Raw genomic sequence first — 18,985 nt, 5'->3', positions numbered from 1 at the left:
ATATATATAGTACAGACCAAAAGTTTGGACACACCTTCTAATTCATAGAGTTTTCTTTATTTTCATGACTATGAAAATTGTAGATTCACACTGAAGGCATCAAATCTATGAAATAACACATGTGGAATTATACATAACAAAAAAGTGTGAAACAACTGAAAATATATTTCATATTCTAGGTTCTTCCACCTTTTGCAGCAGACACATCTCTAGAACTGGTAAGAGGAGACTGCGTGAATCAGGCCTTCATGGTAGAATATCTGCTAGGAAACCACTGCTAAAGAAAGGCAACAAGCAGAAGAGACTTGTTTGGGCTAAAGAACACAAGGGATGGACATTAGACCAGTGGAAATCTGTGCTTTGGTCTGATGAGTCCAAACTTGAGATCTTTGGTTCCAACCCCCGTGTCTTTGTGCGACGCAGAAAAGGTGAACGGCTGGACTCTACATGCCTGGTTCCCACCGTGAAGCATGGAGGAGGAGGTGTGATGGTGTGGGGGTGCTTTGCTGGTGACACTGTTGGGGATTTAATCAAAATTGAAGGCATACTGAACCAGCATGGCTACCACAGCATCTTGCAGCGGCATGCTATTCCATCCGGTTTGCGTTTAGTTGGACCATCATTTATTTTTCAACAGGACAATGACCCCAAACACATCTCCAGGCTGTGTAAGGGCTATTTGACCAAGAAGGAGAGTGATGGGGTGCTGCGCCAGGTGACTACCTCTTGAAGCTCATCAAGAGAATGCCAAGAGTGTGCCAAGCAGTAATCAAAGCAAAAGGTGGATACTTTGAAGAACCTAGAATATGAAATATATTTTCAGTTGTTTCACACTTTTTTGTTATTTATAATTCCACATGTGTTAATTCATAGTTTTGATGCCTTCAGTGTGAATCTACAATTTTCATAGTCATGAAAATAAAGAAAACTCTTTGGCCCCGTACACACAAGAGGATCTATCCGCTGGAATTGATCTGCGGATCAGTTCCAGCGGATAGATCCGCTGGTGTGTACATCCCAGCGGATCTTTTTCCGCGGATTTTTTTCGGGCCGACCGATTTCCAGCAGAAAAAAATTCTTAGCATGCTAAGAAATCTATCCGCTGGAATCGGCTTCAGCGGATCGATCCGGTGGTCTGTACAGACTCACCGGATCGATCCGTCCGATTCCCTCCCTCGCATACGTCGTAATGATTCGACGCATGCGTGGGTATCCTTATATGACAGCGTCGCGCACGTCGCCGCGTCATCATCGCGGCGACGGCGCGACACGTCATCGCGATGGGATTTCGGCGCGGATTTCGATCCGATGGTGAGTACACTCCATCGGGTCCAAATCCGCGGAAATCCTCGAGAGGATTTATCCGCAGATACGGTCCGGCGGACCGTATCCGCGGATCAATCCTCTCGTCTGTACCCGGCATTTGAATGAGAAGATGTGTCCAAACTTTTGGTCTGTACTGTATATATTTTTTACATTCTGCTATGAAAAATATCCAATAAAATATTTTTTAAATCAAATGTTTACATCAATTTAGGTCAATATGTATTCTGCTACATATTCTGGTAAAATAATCCCAATAAGTGTAAATTGAATTATTGATTGGTTTGCAGAAAGCAAAGCGTCTACAAACTATGGGATATATGCTGGATTTTTTTTATACTAGTAATGGTGGTGATCAGCAACTTATAGTGGTACTATATTGCGGCGGGATTCTGACACTGACACTTTTGGCACTTTGTGGGAACCAGTGACACTAATACAGTGATCAGTGCTAAACATATGCACTGTCACTGCATTAATGACACTGGCTGGGAAGGGGTTAAATATTCAGGGTTAAATGTGTGCCTAACCAGTGTTGTACATAGTATGGTGTTTTCACTAAGAGATGTGATGGATTTTATTTCCTGCTTTGCAGGGAAACAAAATCCACCACATCCCCGCTGTCAGGATGGAGCTCTGCATTGTTTACATATACAGAGCTCTGTCCTGTGTCTCTCCTCGCCTATCAGCGGGTGCCGGCGGGCATCCATTGGGCAGCACTTGCTGATCTACTTCTGCTGTGACTAATCAAAGCAGAAGTGGTGTGCTGTCAGTGCGAGCAAATGTCCCCTATGTGGAAGTGCAGAATCACATATATATATACACATGATTCTGCACAGAACGGTCACCCTGTGGAAATAAATCTGCTATAGGGTGGTCGGGAACTGGTTAATGAAAAACATCCACCCAGCCGAAGATATATTGTCATGTCATAACATTTGTTATTTTTGCCCACAGAATGCACGCACTTTCATTGGATGAATTACTATGCACATGTAGCGCTACCCCCTCAGGAGCCGCTGGTTTGTTTTGGGATCGGCATTTTAAGTTACCTCTTACCGTTGTCTAGGGGTGCAGTTGATGAAAGAAATAAATGTGTAGCGCTTGAATGACAATCAGTTATGAAAATCAAATACCAATAAAAGTGAAAACATAAAACACATAACAATAGTGAATAAATGTGCATCAAATAATGTATGAGTCCCTTATCCAAAGGAACAGGTGATGTGCTGGTAGCACGCGATGCAACGTGTTCTGTTGCACCTGTTAGCTGATAAGGCAAAGCTAGTATGATCAACTCCTGAAAATGAAAAAGTTCGTATGCATCCCAAACAGTCAAACAAGTGAATAAGTGAATGGATGAAATACGTGACTTCTCCAATACGTGATAATCCCACCACCGTAAGCAATGCAGGCTTACCAGAGCATGATGACTTCAGATGACATATGCCACTCAAAGTCACATAAGGCTTAAAAATTACTTGATGTCATACACAATCTGTGGCACAATTGCACATTAACCGGTCATCATATCATCATATCTTCTGTAAGGTTGGTGTATGGAAAGGAACTGGGAGCTGTACTGAGAATAGGATCCCCAGGCTGGTTGTCTCAAAGTAGGTCAATGGTATGTAGAAATGAGAGAAGAAAAGTAGCCCATAGCGTGATCCTGTTTTAAAACATATACATTATTTATTTGCAGCTATCAAACTTACATTTGGCTGGAGAATTAAAAGCGCTTGTATACACATGGGGCGGCAGTGTAGTCCTCCCGACGCGTTTCGTGGTCAAAGCACATCGTGCAGTTGATGAGTAGAGTAGTGCGCAAATGTCCAGTCAATAAATGAAGGTTTTTAAATGCTTTATTTCCAGGCCCAACATGGCCAACATCAACATGAGGTAGAGCAATAAGGTTGATGAAGGAAGAGAGAACTCTGCAGTATCATCAGGCCTGGATATGAACCGAGCAATTCTGATTTTAGTAGTAGTAATTTCAGTTTGTGGCCACTCCAGCCAGAGTGGGTGAAGTGCCCCCGGACAGACTCCTGCCACAAGCCTGGCAGCCGAAGCGTCACTTTAGGTTGCTGGGAGGAACAGGCCTCTGCCACAGACCTGGCTCTAGGGACCTCTGCCACAGGTCTAATACTTGGATAAGCTGAACAAATTGAGCGAATCCTCCCAGTAGATTAAGTCAGGGTCACCGGGTGACAGTTGAAGTGTACCTGTCAATGTCCCGGTCACCAGATCACCGATGGTTCGTTCAAGCCCTATTGGACAACCTGCCTCCGGGTTCTCCTCAAGCCGACCCCCCATCGAACGGCATCCAGCCTGGGATCTCCTCAGTAGAGCTGGGGACCCAGTAAGTCACTGGGGCCCCTTTCAGCAACATGGAGCACCGCGTAGCGTGTGACCCCGGCCTGGTAGGCCATATCGCCGGGGTTCGTTGGATGCGCACACCCTAAAGGTGGGTGCCGCACCTGGAACCTGCGAAGAAGAACCACAGAAAATGGCGTCTGCCACAGATATACTCTCCCCCAGCATGCCCCGCAAGGGAAAACTCCTCTAATTGGCTGCTGGGGAAAAGTGGCTCTGCCAGAACACCTCTAGCGCCACCTGTCGCCCAGGGGTGAAATCGACACCCCTGGAGCGCAGACTGACCGACAGTTCAGGAATGACAGCAGCCCAAATTTAACAAATTGCGAATGGGAGTAAAATAAGCCTCTCCTATTCCTCACTAACTTTAGCGTAGTGCCCATACTGAAAGTAAGGGGGCGATACACACAATATTTTTTATAAACACACCCCTAAGGCTCCAGACCCTGGGGAAGAACATTGACCATTTTCGGTTGCTTGTGCTCTCAGTTTTTCCCCCTTATTTTTGGGTCAATGACACCTACCATGAAGTAGAGTCAAAAGTCACTCATAACATCATTCTTTCATGCATTGGTGATCATCACTGTGGGCACATGAGATGTAAAACAGGAAATGTAGTGAATTTGCATTGTATAATTTGCATGTTTCCTGTCCCCCATATGTGATGTCGGGGGGTTTCCCCCCTAATGATTGCAGCTGTTATATAGGAGACATTGTACAGGTGACATCTCAGTAGTCTGTGTGTGTCAGTGCAGAGACATCAAGATGGCTTCTCAGGGGGTTCTGCTGCCTCTCATACTGCTTTATATTCAGGGTGAGAGATTCTCATAGTAATGTATATAATGATAAGGGGGGGGGGGGGGAGCATTGCAGGAAAAAAACTGAATAAAATATAAAATCATGTTCTTATTTTCTCAGGTTCCTGGGCAGATATTATACTGACACAGACTCCGAATGAGATCACTGCAACTCCAGGACAGACAGTCACCATCTCATGTAAATGCAGTTCTAGTGTCAGCACCAGCAACTTACACTGGTACCAGCAGAAATCAGGACAACGTCCAACACTGATTATCTATGGTACAAGTAATCTTCACTCTGGAGTCCCAGCCAGGTTCAGTGGATCTGGATCTGGAACAGATTATACTCTTAAAATCAGAGACATAAAGGAAGAAGATATTGCAGTTTATTACTGTCAGCAGAGTCACTACTTGCCTCTCACACAGTGATACAGAGCCGTACAAAAACCTCCTTCCTCTATTTCTTCTACTTACAATGAACAATGTATCTTGTATAGAAAAGGCTCCATAGTCTGTGTCTGTCACTCCAACAGACATCCAAATGGGTTTTCAGGTATTCTTCTGTTCTGTCATTTTGCTTTATAATGTGGGTGAGAGTTTTATAGGGTGAGAAAGTATAAGGTACAGTAAGCATTGTATAACATGATCTAGATTTATGCATGAACACTAAGCATGACTTTCTATTTTCACACTGTAACGGGATGTGTGATCGAACATAAAATGAATGAATGAATGATTGAATGACTTGTATAGCGCAACGCATGCGACCTGAATCGCCTCTGGGCACTTTTTTCAGCCAGTATCTGCTTGGTTGGTGCGGTCATTTTTACCCCGTAGGATCATGACACACTAGGGACACACAGTCATACACACATATATACATATATATACTGGGCCAATTTGGATGAGATCCAATTTACCTACCAGCATGTCTTTGGAGTGTGGGAGGAAACCGGAGTACACGGAGGAAACCCACGCAGACACAGGGAGAACATGCAAACTCCAGGCAGATGGTGTCGTGGTTGGGATTCGAACCAGCGAACCTTTTTGCTGCTAGGCGAAAGTGCTACTCACTGCACCACTGTGCTGCCCATGTGCTGCAAAAGCATTCTGTCACAATGTGTTATGCATAATTACATGAAGCCGCTGGCGCGGTGAAGGCTTGATTTCCTGATTTGGACGTCTAGGTGGAAGTGTGTCACGAGGTCGTGACTCAACCTCTATGCATTTCGGCCTATTTTGGATAGTTACAATGTGTGGCCAGTAGGGGGCAACATGATGTACTGCCAAATAGGGAGCATGTTATTCAAGTCTCAGACGACTTCCATGCTGTTAAACATGCTGGCATGGATGGATTATTGATTCAGATGTTCACCACTAGGTGCCGCTGCAATCATTGCTCCTCATTTTCTTCATGTTTAAATATATGCATTGCTTACACCAGGAGTTCCCTGAATAATTTCTTTCACCATTTTATAATATTTTTATACTTTTTATTACCATTTTTTAATGATATCTTCCTTTCGTATATTATACTGCCAACCAACACATTTGTAATTAGATTGTAGGCAGTCTCAAGTAAATAGCAGGCAAAGCAACGCTATTGGATACGTTTTAACATGTGATTTAGGTTGAAGGTATTTATGTCCTCAACCAAAATGGTGGAAATGCAACTTCCTGAAGACGGCCAATCTGATAGGCCGAAATGCATAGAGGTTGAGTCACGACCTCATGACACACTTCCACCTAGACGTCAATACCAGGAAATCAAGCCTTCACCGCGCCAGCGGCTTCATGTACTGATTGGGCAGATTTCACAGATGACTTTTTACCTGCTGTTCCAGGATATCAGGCACTCATACACATGAATACTTTCTTTTAATCTTTTGGAATTAAGTCTTTTAAACGGTACTGCGCAATGAGGCTTTTTCTATTATATCTTTCCACATGAGGATCATCCACTATAGCCAACCACCGGTCCAGAGGATATCTACAGGGGTCGCCCCACACACGCATTTGATCTAACTAGCGATAGTTGGTCCAATCCCAAGGGTGAGTGCACATCTACTAGGGGGGCACCCTATGTAAGCACTTAAGGAGCACAGAATCTTTCATCCATATTTCAAGTCACAGCACTGTGTATGAGATCTTCAATACTGTTCCAACAGCACGAGCGCTTTTTCACTGGGGACTTTTCCAGCGATTGTTTTTATAGTGTCTCATACAATACTTTGTTGTATGTAGCATTTAGCGCAGTTCATCACTTTTACCAAGGAATCTTTTGTACCTAATAAAATTGGCGCATAGTTGCTTTTTACAAAATTACTCTTATTCTCTGCCTGTAAAGTCCAAGGGGGCGGCACCTTCCATGCACATGTTGCACGGTTTTCCTCACCGGATTAGCAAGGAAATGCAACAGGAAGCGCCGTATCTAGAATGCGCTCCCCGACAACCGGAAGTATTGTGGTTTGGACTCAAAACCGGAAATTGCATCAGCGCATTTCACTCTCCCACAAGGCGTCATCAAGGACCATCCTGGATTCTCTGCATGCTTTGCAGCTTCTCTTCTCCTGTTTACTTTAAATTTCTTATGACTACATATCCCATGGTACCTTGCTGCCCACAAGCAGTGATTCCTGTACTGACTCCGCCTCCTGAAACCCAAGAGTGTGACTTGTCATGTGACTTTGAACTGTCAAATCGCATGACAAATCACACCAGTGTGAACCAGGGCTAACAGTTTAATGCACTCCTTACAGTTTATACGTTTGTCTAAAAAGTGGGACTGCAGTATATCACACGTCTGATGGAGAGTTCATTCCCTGTCCTGCTATTGGCTGTCTTTGCAATTCCTTAAATGAAGATCCTCTGGAGATCCCCCTGTGCTGCAGGTGGTCAATCTACCTCAGCTGTCACATTACTGGATTGCAGATCCCCAAACATCCTCATTATAGAGATCACAGATTGGGGATTATATAAAGCATGATGTCACTTTTCTGGCAGAAGGTCCCTTCAGACATAACTGCACCTTATTCAGACAAACATTTGCACCAGAATTAGTAATATTACTGACATGTGTGACGAATGCAGGTAGTTCTGCCACTTGAAGATCCTGTCACTATGGCTGGAACAGATTCCTAAACAATTACTGCCAGTTAGTAGATTAGGAAGCTGCTGGTAATTTAGAGCTTTGCCAGTCCTCAGAGTGGGGGGTGTCTGTGCTGGAAGACTCCATGAATATGACAGTTTCCCGCACAGGACTCTATCCCTGGCTCTGTTCGGTTGTCAGTCGGTAGATTTCCTGGGCCAATGCTGAATGAAAACAAAGGGCTGGGTATAGTGGTGATGTCATTATCCATATTTGGGGAAATGATGAACTCACAGGGAAGGTGGACCTGATGGGGAACTAGTCCCCGTGGCTGCAGCACCTGTTGGGTGGATAGAGCCTGACAGACAAGAGATAGTTCCTTATAAGCTCCACCTTGCTTTTGATTGACAGCAGACAGTAGTGGGTGGATCTGAAAGCCACGATTGCCTGCACAGGGCAAAGTAGCATCTTCAATGTAATGCCTCCTCTGTAACAACACCTTCTCATGTATTCCCTTGCTTCCCCCCACAGGTTCATTCAGCTGTCAGGGTCAGGAATAAACACAATTCCAGATACCTCCAGGTATAGCGGAGGAAATGTCAGCAATGCTGCCTAGTGATAAGTAATTGGGGTGCATGGAGGGAGTGCTCAGCCTTTTGTAAGCTCTGATTGGAGCAATTTTCACTGATCTGTCTTTTGTTGCTCTTATGTGGATGAATGGAGCAGTGGGGGAGCTCAGGCATCACATGGCCCTGTGAACATGGAAGATTGATGCAGGGAATGGAGATAATGGAATTGGGCTAAATTAGAGCTATAGGCAAAAAGACTCACCAATGCGCCAACAGTCCAATGGCTGCGAGGTTCTTTACTGATATCAACATATTCTCCCCGGCTGCTGATCCCCAACTAATGCCGCGTACACATGATCGGATCCGATGGACTTGTTTCATTGGAAATTCCGATAGTGTGTGGGCCCCATCTGACTTATTTTTTTCCTTCGGAGTAAAAAAAATAGAATATGTTTTAAATGTAAAAAAAATCCAATGGGAAATTCTGATCGTCTGTGTGGAATTCCATTGGAGCAAAATCCACGCATGCTCAGAATCAAGTCGACGCATGCTCAGCAGCATTGAACTTCATTTTGCTCGGCTCGTCGTAGTGTTTTACGTCACAGCGTTTTGGTCGGTCGGAATTTGGTCTGACAGTGTGTAGGCAAGACTGATGGAAGTCAGCTTCATCGGAATTCCGACGGAAAATTCCATCGGATTTTATTCAATCGGAATTTCCGATCGTGCGTACGCGGCATAAGTCATTTTGTATAGGGGATTACAGGAGGCAGACACCAATAACATTAAGGTGCTTACACCAGATGTTTTGGACAATGGGGGTTATTTACGAAAGGCAAATCCACTGGGAGTGCACTTGGAAGAGCAGTCGCTGTAAATCTGAGGGGAAGATCTGAAATGAGGGGAAGCTCTGCTGATTTTATCATCCAATCATGTGCAAGCTAAAATTATGTTTTTTATTTTCCTTGCATGTCCCACTCAGATCTACAGCGACTGCACTTCCAAGTGTACTTTCAGTGGATTTGCCTTTCGTAAATAACCCCCTTTATCTTTAATTGTGTAATACATAATTGTATTGATTGGTGATTTATTTATGTCTGATTGTAAGAGTGAAAATCCTGTTAATAACAGAACAATTGTGGTGCCGGAAGTAAGATCAAGGTTAGTGATAGAAGAGTTAATTATTATCATCATTATGTATTATTTATATAACCAACCATATAAAGAGAGGCAGTACAGTTACAATACAGGAGGGTTAGGAGAGCATGAATAATATTATGCATATTAACAATATGTGCAGCACTTTACTAAATAGAGGGGAGGCAGTACAATTACAATGGAAGGCAGGCAGTACAATTACAATGGAAGGCAGGCAGTACAATTACAATATGATAGTAATACAAGAGGAATCAAGGAACCTTGCTTGTCGGAGCTTACACTCTAAAATGGAGGGGGAAGTGATACGAAAAGGTAATAACTGTGTATGGATGAATTAATCAAGAAGGTCAAAGTTCAGTTATTAGGCAGAGGGATGTAGGCCTCCATACATCAGAGTTTCAGTTATTGCCTAACTGTCCTGCTCGGACATAGCCAGTGAAATTGTGGTAGGGAGAAATACAAACAAACATCAGATGGCCCTTTGCAGAAATGTTCTAATGATTAGACTGTAGAGCTACTTTCGAGAGTCATTAAGAGGTAAATAAACTCAGATGTGTAAATATTCATTTTTTGTTGATTTAAAATGGAAAGTACCACATTTAGCCACTAGAGGGTACTAAGAATTGTAGTTGTTTTTATATGATACTTAATGCCATCTAGTGGCCAAATGCAGTATTTTCCATTTTAAAATGAAACACTTGACCTCCAGAAGATTTTCCCTATTACATGACCAGACCTTTTTTTTTGGTGGTATTTGATAACCACTACATCTTTTATTTATTTGCGCTAAAATAAAAAAAAGACAGACAATTTAGCAAAAAAACAAAACAAAACAAAAAAATATATATTTTTTACTTTCTGCTATAAAACATATCCAATAAAAATATTTTTTAAATCTAATGTTTACATCAATTTAGGTCAAAATGTATTCTGCTACATATTTTGGTAAAAAAAAAATCCCAATAAGTGTAAATTGAATTATTGATTGGTTTGCGGAAAGCAAAGTGTCTACAAACTATGGGATATATGCTGGATTTTTTTTACTAGTTATGGTGGTGATCAGCAACTTATAGTGGGACTGTGATACTGTGGCGGGATTCTGACACTAACTGACACCTTTGGCACTTTGTGTGAACCAGTGACACTAATACAGTGATCAGTGCTAAAAATATGCACTGTCACTGCATTAATGACACTGGCTGGGAAGGGGTTAAATATTCAGAGTTAAATGTGTGCCTAACCAGTGTGTATGTTGTATGGTGCTTTCACTAAGAGATGTGATGGATTTTATTTCCTGCTTTGCATGCAAACAAAATCTACCACATCCCGCTGACAGGATGGAGCTCTGCATTGTTTACATACATAGAGCTCTGTCCTGTGTCTCTCCTCGCCTATCAGAGGGTGCCGGCGGGCATCCATTGGGCAGCACTTGCTGATCTACTTCTGCTGTGACTAATCACAGCAGAAGTGGTGCGCTGTCAGTGCGAGCAAATGTCCCCTTTGTGGAAGTGCAGATTCACACATATATATACACATGATTCTGCACAGAACGGTCACCCTGTGGAAATAAATCTGCTATAGAGTGGTCGGGAACTGGTTAATGAAAAACATCCACCCAGCCGAAGAAATGGTGTCATGTCATAACATTTGTTATTTTTGACCACAGAATACACGCACTTTCATTGGATGAATTACTATGCACAATATTTTTTATAAACACACCCCTAATGGCCCATACACACGATCCGAATATCAGACGAAAACGATCGTCCGATGAAGAATCGTACGGTTTTCGGATCGTGTGTACACTACTTTCGAGAGCCGATCACGACTGTTCATCCGATATTTTTCGATCGGACATGCACGAAAATTTTCCTCGTACGATGTAAGATCGTACGATTTTCGTTTAGTCAGTAAAGTTGTCGTCCGACAATACAATACAAATACATTACAACACATGACATCACTTCCGATTATTTTTTCCGGTCGTACGAGAATTTTCGTGACTTTAATAACCTATTTAATTTTACTTGCGACTATTAAGCGAAAAAAGTTGTACGATCCGTCGTACGATATTCGGATCGTGTGTACGGGCCATAAGGCTCCAGACCCTGGGGAAGGACATTGACCATTTTCGGTTGCTTGTGCTCTCAGGTTTTCCTCCTTATTTCAAAACGATCAATGACACCTACCATGATGTAGAGCATAGCTCCCAACTGTCCCTGATTTGGAGCAATGTCCCTCTTTCCCATCATTTGTCCCTCATTTTGGTCTGATCTATATAGTTGTATATAAAATGCACTTTTTATCTTTCAAAAAGTGTTTCCCAGTGCTAAATCTTTAATCCAAATTCTAAATTTCTGCATTTGTAAATTTTAAAAGCCAAATAAAGGAATAGTAGTGGTAAAAAAAAGCCCTTGTGGATTTAATTAACCTTTTTTTGGGGGTCTAATTCTCCTTTAAGGGGGTGTGGCAGGAGGCGTGTTCTATGCCTACATACGTTTGCTAGTAGGTGTCCCTCATTCCCATCTCAAAATGTTGGGAGGTATGGTAGAGTCAAAAGTCACTCATAACATCATTCTTTCATGCATTGGTGAGCATCACTGTGGGCACATGAGATGTAAGACATGAAATCTAGATGATTTGCATTGTATAATTTGCATGTTTCCTGTCCCCCATATGTGATGTCGGGGGTTCCCCCCTAATGATTGCAGCTGTTATATAGGAGACATTGTACAGGTGACATCTCAGTAGTCTGTGTGTGTCAGTGCAGAGACATCAAGATGGCTTCTCAGGGGGTTCTGCTGCCTCTCATACTGCTTTATATTCAGGGTGAGATTCTCATAGTGATGTATATAATGATAAGGGGGGAAGAGCATTGCAGGAAAAAACTGAATAAAATATAAAATCATGTTTTTGTTTTCTCAGGATCCTGGGCAGATATTATACTGACACAGACTCTGAATGAGATCACTGCAACTCCAGGACAGACAGTCACCATCTCAAGTAAATGCAGTTCTAGTGTTGACACCAGCAGGTTACACTGGTACCAGCAGAAATCAGGACAACGTCCAACACTGATTATCTATGGTACAAGCAATCTTCAGTCTGGAGCCCCAACCAGGTTCAGTGGATCTGGATCTGGAACAGATTTCACTCTTAAAATCAGCGACATAAAGGAAGAAGATATTGCAGTTTATTACTGTCAGCAGGTTCAGAGCCTCCCTTTCACACAGTGATACAGAGCCGTACAAAAACCTCCTTCCTCTATTTCTTCTACTTACAATGAACAATGTATCTTGTATAGAAAAGGCTCCATAGTCTGTGTCTGTCACTCCAACAGACATCCAAATGGGTTTTCAGGTATTCTTCTGTTCTGTCATTTTGCTTTATAATCTGGGTGAGAGTTTTGTAGTGTTGGAAAGTATAAGGTACAGTAAGAGTTGTATAACATGATCTAGATTTATGAACACTAAGCATGACTTTATTTTTAAACACTGTAACAGGATGTATGATCGAACATAAAAGCATTCTGTCACAATATGTTATGCATAAATACATGAAGCCACTGGCACGGCGAGGGCTCGATTTCCTGGTTTGGTCTTCTAGGTGGAAAATGTGTCAGCACTTTACTAAATAGAAGGCAGGCAGTACAATTGAAAAATGATAGTAATACAAGAGGAATCAGGGAACCTTACACTCTAAAAAGGAGGGGGAAGTGATACGAAAAGGTAATAACTGTGTATGGATGAGTTAATGGAGAAGGTCAAAGTTCAGTTATTAGGCAGAGGGGTGTAGGCCTCCCTACATCAGAGTTTCATTTATTGCCTAAAGGTAGAGAGAGCAGGACATAGCAGTGAGATTGTGGAAGGGAGAAATACAAACATTATCAGATGGCCCTTTGCAGAAATGTTCTACTGATTAGACTGTAGAGCTACTTCCGAGAGTCATTAAGAGGTAAATAAACTCAGATGTGTAAAGATTCATTTTTTGTTGATTTAAAATGGAAAGTACCACATTTAGCCACTAGAGGGTGCTAAGACTTGTAGTCATTTTGATATGGTACTTAAAGCCATCTAGTGGCCAAATGCAGTATTTTCCATCTTAAAAGGAAACACTTGACCTCCAGAAGATTTTCCCCATTACATGACCAGACCTTTTTTTGCTATACAGCACTGCTTTACTTTAACTGACAATTGCGTGGTCATGTATTACTGTACATAAATTACATTTATGAATTTTTTTCCACAAATAGAGCTTTCTTTTGGTGGTATTTGATAACCACAAAATGTTTTATTTATTTGTGCTATATAATCAAAAAAAGACAGACAATTTAACACAAAACAAAACAATAAAACATATATATATATATATAGTACAGACCAAAAGTTTGGACACACCTTCTCATTCAAAGAGTTTTCTTTATTTTCATGACTATGAAAATTGTAGATTCACACTGAAGGCATCAAAACTATGAATGAACACATGTGGAATTATACATAACAAAAAAGTGTGAAACAACTGAAAATATATTTCATATTCTAGGTTCTTCAAAGTAGCCACCTTTTGCAGCAGACACATCTCTAGAACTGGTAAGAGGAGACTGTGTGAATCAGGCCTTCATGGTAGAATATCTGCTAGGAAACCACTGCTAAAGAAAGGCAACAAGCAGAAGAGACTTGTTTGGGTAAATAACACAAGGGATGGACATTAGACCAGTGGAAATCTGTGCTTTGGTCTGATGAGTCCAAACTTGAGATCTTTGGTTCCAACCCCTGTGTCTTTGTGCGACGCAGAAAAGGTGAACGGATGGACTCTACATGCCTGGTTCCCACCGTGAAGCATGGCGGAGGAGGTGTGATGGTGTGGGGGTGCTTTGCTGGTGACACTGTTGGGGATTTATCCAAAATTGAAGGCATACTGAACCAGCATGGCTACCACAGCATCTTGCAGTGGCATGCTATTCCATCCGGTTTGTGTTTAGTTGGACCATTTATTATTTTTCAACAGGACAATGACCCCAAACACACCTCCAGGCTGTGTAAGGGCTATTTGACCAAGAAGGAGAGTGATGGGGTGCTGTGCCAGGTGACTACCTCTTGAAGCTCATCAAGAGAATGCCAAGAGTGTGCCAAGCAGTAATCAAAGCAAAAGGTGGCTACTTTGAAGAACCTAGAATATGAAATATATTTTCAGTTGTTTCACACTTTTTTGTTATGTATAATTCCACATGTGTTCATTCATAGCTTTGATGCCTTCAGTGTGAATCTACAATTTTCATAGTCATGAAAATAAAGAAAACTCTTTGAATGAGAAGATGTGTCCAAACTTTTGGTCTGTACTGTATATATTTTTTACTTTCTGCTATAAAACATATCCAATAAAAATATTTTTTAAATCAACTTTTTACATCAATTTAGGTCAATATGTATTCTGCTACATATTTTGGTAAAAAACTCCCAATAAGTGTAAATTTAATTATTGATTGGTTTGCAGAAAGCAAAGCGTCTACAAACTATGGGATATATGCTGGATTTTTATTATACTAGTAATGGTGGTGATCAGAAACTTATAGCGGGACTGTGATATTGCGGCGGGATTCTGACACTAACTGACACTTTTGGCACTTTGTGGGAACCAGTGACACTAATACAGTGATCAGTGCTAAAAATATGCACTGTCACTGCATTAATAACACTGGCTGGGAAGGGGTTAAATATTCAGGGTTAAATGTGTGCCTAACCAGTGTTGTACATAGTATGGTGTTTTCACTAAGAGATGTGATGGATTTTATTTCCTGCTTTGCAGGGAAACAAAATCCACCACATCCCCGCTGACAGGATGGAGCTCTGCATTGTTTACATACACAGAGCTCTGTCCTGTGTCTCTCCTAGCCAATCAGCGGGTGCCGGCAGGCATCCATTGGGCAGCACTTGCTGATTTACTTCTGCTGTGACTAATCACAGCAGAAGTGGTGCGCTGACAGTGCGAGCAAATGTCCCCTATGTGGAAGTGCAGAATCACATATATATACACATGATTCTGCACAGAACGGTCACCCTGTGGAAATAAATCTGCTATAGGGTGGTCGGGAACTGGTTAATGAAAAACATCCCTCCAGCCCAATAAATAGTATCATGTGATAACATTTGTTATTTTTGCCCACAGAATGCATGCACTTTAATTGGATGAATTACTATGCACATGTAGCGCTACCCCCTCAGGAGCCGCTGGTTTGTTTTGGGATCGGCATTTTAAGTTACCTCTTACCGTTGTCTAGGGGTGCAGTTGATGAAAGAAATAAATGTGTAGCGCTTGAATGACAATCAGTTATAAAAATCAAATACCAATAAAAGTGAAAACATAAAACACATAACAATAGTGAATAAATGTGCATCAAATAATGTATGAGTCCCTTATCCAAAGGAACAGGCGATGTGCTGGTAGCACGCGATGCAACGTGTTCTGTTGCACCTGTTAGCTGATAACAAAAGGCAAAGATAGTATGATCAACTGCTGAAAATGAAAAAGTTTGTATGCATCCCAAACAGTCAAACAAGTGAATAAGTGAATGGATGAAATACGTGACTTCTCCAATACGTGATAATCCCACCACCGTAAGCAATGCAGGCTTACCAGAGCACGATGACTTCAGATGACATATGCCACTGAAAGTCACATAAGGCTTAAAAATTACTTGATGTCATACACAATCCGTGGCACAATCGCACATTAACCGGTCATCATATCATCATATCTTCTGTAAGGTTGGTGTATGGAAAGGAACTGGGAGCTGTACTGAGAATAGGATCCCCAGGCTGGTTGTCTCAAAGTAGGTCAATGGTATGTAGAAATGAGAGAAGAAAAGTGGCCCATTGCGTGATCCCGTTTTAAAACATATAAATTATTTATTTGCAGCTATCAAACTTACATTTGGCTGGAGAATTAAAAGCGCTTGTATACACATGGGGCGGCAGTGTAGTCCTCCCGACGCGTTTCGTGGTCAAAGCACATCGTGCAGTTGATGAGTAGAGTAGTGCGCAAATGTCCAGTCAATAAATGAAGGTTTTTAAATGCTTTATTTCCAGGCCCAACATGGCCAACATCAACATGAGGTAGAGCAATAAGGTTGATGAAGGAAGAGAGAACTCTGCAGTATCATCAGGCCTGGATATGAACCGAGCAATTCTTCTCTTAGTAGTAGTAGTAATTTCAGTTTGTGGCCACTCCAGCCAGAGTGGGTGAAGTGCCCCCGGACAGACTCCTGCCACAAGCCTGGCAGCCGAAGCGTCACTTTAGGTTGCTGGGAGGAACAGGCCTCTGCCACAGACCTGGCTCTAGGGACCTCTGCCACAGGTCTAATACTTGGATAAGCTGAACAAATTGAGCGAATCCTCCCAGTAGATTAAGTCAGGGTCACCGGGTGACAGTTGAATTGTACCTGTCAATGTCCCGGTCACCAGATCACCGATGGTTTGTTCAAGCCCTATTGGACAACCTGCCTCCGGGTTCTCCTCAAGCCGACCCCCCATTGAACGGCATACAGCCTGGGATCTCCTCAGTAGAGCTGGGGACCCAGAAAGTCATTGGGGCCCCTTTCAGCAACATGGAGCACCGCGTAGCGTGCGACCCCCGCCTGGTAGGCATATCGCCAGGGTTCGTTGGATGCGCACACCCTAAAGGTGGGTGCCGCACCTGGAACCCGCAAAGAAGAACCACAGAAAATGGCGTCTGCCACAGATATACTCTCCCCCAGCATGTCCCGCGAGGGAAAACTCCTCTAATTGGCTGCTGGGGAAAAGAGGCTCTGCCAGAACCCCTCTAGCGCCAACTGTCGCCCAGGGGTGGAATCGACACCCCAGGAGCGCAGACTGACCTACAGGACAGTTCAGGAATGACAGCAGCCCAAATTTAACAAATTGCGAATGGGAGCAAAATAACTCTCCAATTCCCCACTAACTTTAGCGTAGTGCCCATACTGAAAGTAAGGGGGCGCTACACACAATATTTTTTATAAACACACCCCTAAGGCTCCAGACCCTGGGGAAGAACATTGACCATTTTCGGTTGCTTCTGCTCTCAGTTTTTCCCCCTTACTTTTGGGTCAATGACACCTACCATGAAGTAGAGTCAAAAGTCACTCATAACATCATTCTTTCATGCATTGGTGATCATCACTGTGGGCACATGAGATGTAAGACATGAAATCTAGATGATTTGCATTGTATAATTTGCATGTTTCCTGTCCCCCATATGTGATGTCGGGGGGTTCCCCCCTAATGATTGCAGCTGTTATATAGGAGACATTGTACAGGTGACATCTCAGTAGTCTGTGTGTGTCAGTGCAGAGACATCAAGATGGCTTCTCAGGGGGTTCTGCTGCCTCTCATACTGCTTTATATTCAGGGTGAGATTCTCATAGTAATGTATATAATGATAAGGGGGAAGAAGAACATTGCAGGAAAAAACTGAATAAAATATAAAATCATGTTCTTGTTTTCTCAGGATCCTGGGCAGATATTACACTGACACAGACTCCGAATGAGATCACTGCAACTCCAGGACAGACAGTCACCATCTCATGTAAATGCAGTGCTGCTATCAGCACCAGCCACTTACACTGGTACCAGCAGAAATCAGGACAAAGTCCAACACTGATTATCTGGGGTACAAGCAATCTTCACTCTGGAGTCCCAGCCAGGTTCAGTGGATCTGGATCTGGAACAGATTTCACTCTTAAAATCAGTGACATAAAGGAAGAAGATATTGCAGTTTATTCCTGTCAGCAGGTTCAGAGCCTCCCTCTCACACAGTGATACAGAGCCGTACAAAAACCTCCTTCCTCTATTTCTTCTACTTACAATGAACAATGTATCTTGTATAGAAAAGGCTCCATAGTCTGTGTCTGTCACTCCAACAGACATCCAAATGGGTTTTCAGGTATTCTTCTGTTCTGTCATTTTGTTTTATAATCTGGGTGAGAGTTTTGTAGGGTGAGAAAGTATAAGGTACAGTAAAAGTTGTATAACATGATCTAGATTTATGTATGAACACTAAGCATGACTTTCTATTTTCACACTGTAACGGGATGTATGATCGAACATAAAAGCATGCTGTCACAATGTGTTATGCATAAGTACATGAAGCCGCTGGCGCAGTGAAGGCTCGATTTCCTGGTTTGGACGTCTAGGTGGAAGTGTGTCACGACGTCGTGACTCAACCTCTATGCATTTCGGCCTGTTTTGGATAGTTACAATGTGTGACCAGTAGGGGGCAACATGATGTACTGCCAAATAGGGAGCATGTTATTCATGTCTCAGATGACTTCCATGCTGTTAAACATGCTGGCATGGATGGATTATTGATTCAGATGTTCACCACTAGGTGCCGCTGCAATCATTGCTCCTCATTTTCTTACAATGCTTAAATATATGCATTGCTTACACTGGGAGTTCCTGTATCATTTCTTTCACCATTTTATAATATTTTTATACTTTTTATTACCATTTTTTAATTATATCTTCCTGTCGTATATTATACTGCCAACCAACACATTTGTAATTAGATTGCGAGCAGTCCCAAGTAAATAGCAGGCAAAGCAACGCTATTGGATACGTTTTAACATGTGATTTGGGTTGAAGGTATTTATGCCCTCAACCAAAATGGTGGAAATGCAA

The 18,985-nt window shown here is 42.4% G+C and overlaps 3 gene segments (V, D, J or C); all 3 read left to right on the top strand.

Annotated features, from left to right (window-relative positions):
* Nucleotides 1–4,366: 4,366 nt before the first annotated feature.
* Nucleotides 4,367–5,088, top strand: LOC120924502. The segment is given in 2 exon segments: nucleotides 4,367–4,510; nucleotides 4,615–5,088. Coding segments are annotated over 2 exon segments (360 nt in total).
* A 7,003-nt stretch (nucleotides 5,089–12,091) lies between these two features.
* On the top strand, nucleotides 12,092–12,547 carry LOC120943315. The segment is given in 2 exon segments: nucleotides 12,092–12,140; nucleotides 12,237–12,547. Coding segments are annotated over 2 exon segments (360 nt in total).
* A 4,977-nt stretch (nucleotides 12,548–17,524) lies between these two features.
* Nucleotides 17,525–18,416, top strand: LOC120924501. The segment is given in 2 exon segments: nucleotides 17,525–17,715; nucleotides 17,814–18,416. Coding segments are annotated over 2 exon segments (360 nt in total).
* The last annotated feature ends 569 nt before the right edge of the window (nucleotides 18,417–18,985 follow it).

Source organism: Rana temporaria, chromosome 1 (genome assembly GCF_905171775.1).
Source record: "Rana temporaria chromosome 1, aRanTem1.1, whole genome shotgun sequence".
NCBI classification, from domain to species: Eukaryota; Metazoa; Chordata; class Amphibia; order Anura; family Ranidae; genus Rana; species Rana temporaria.
The sequence above is the reverse complement of the archived record's forward strand: the minus strand, read 5'-3'. Positions and strand labels throughout refer to the sequence as shown.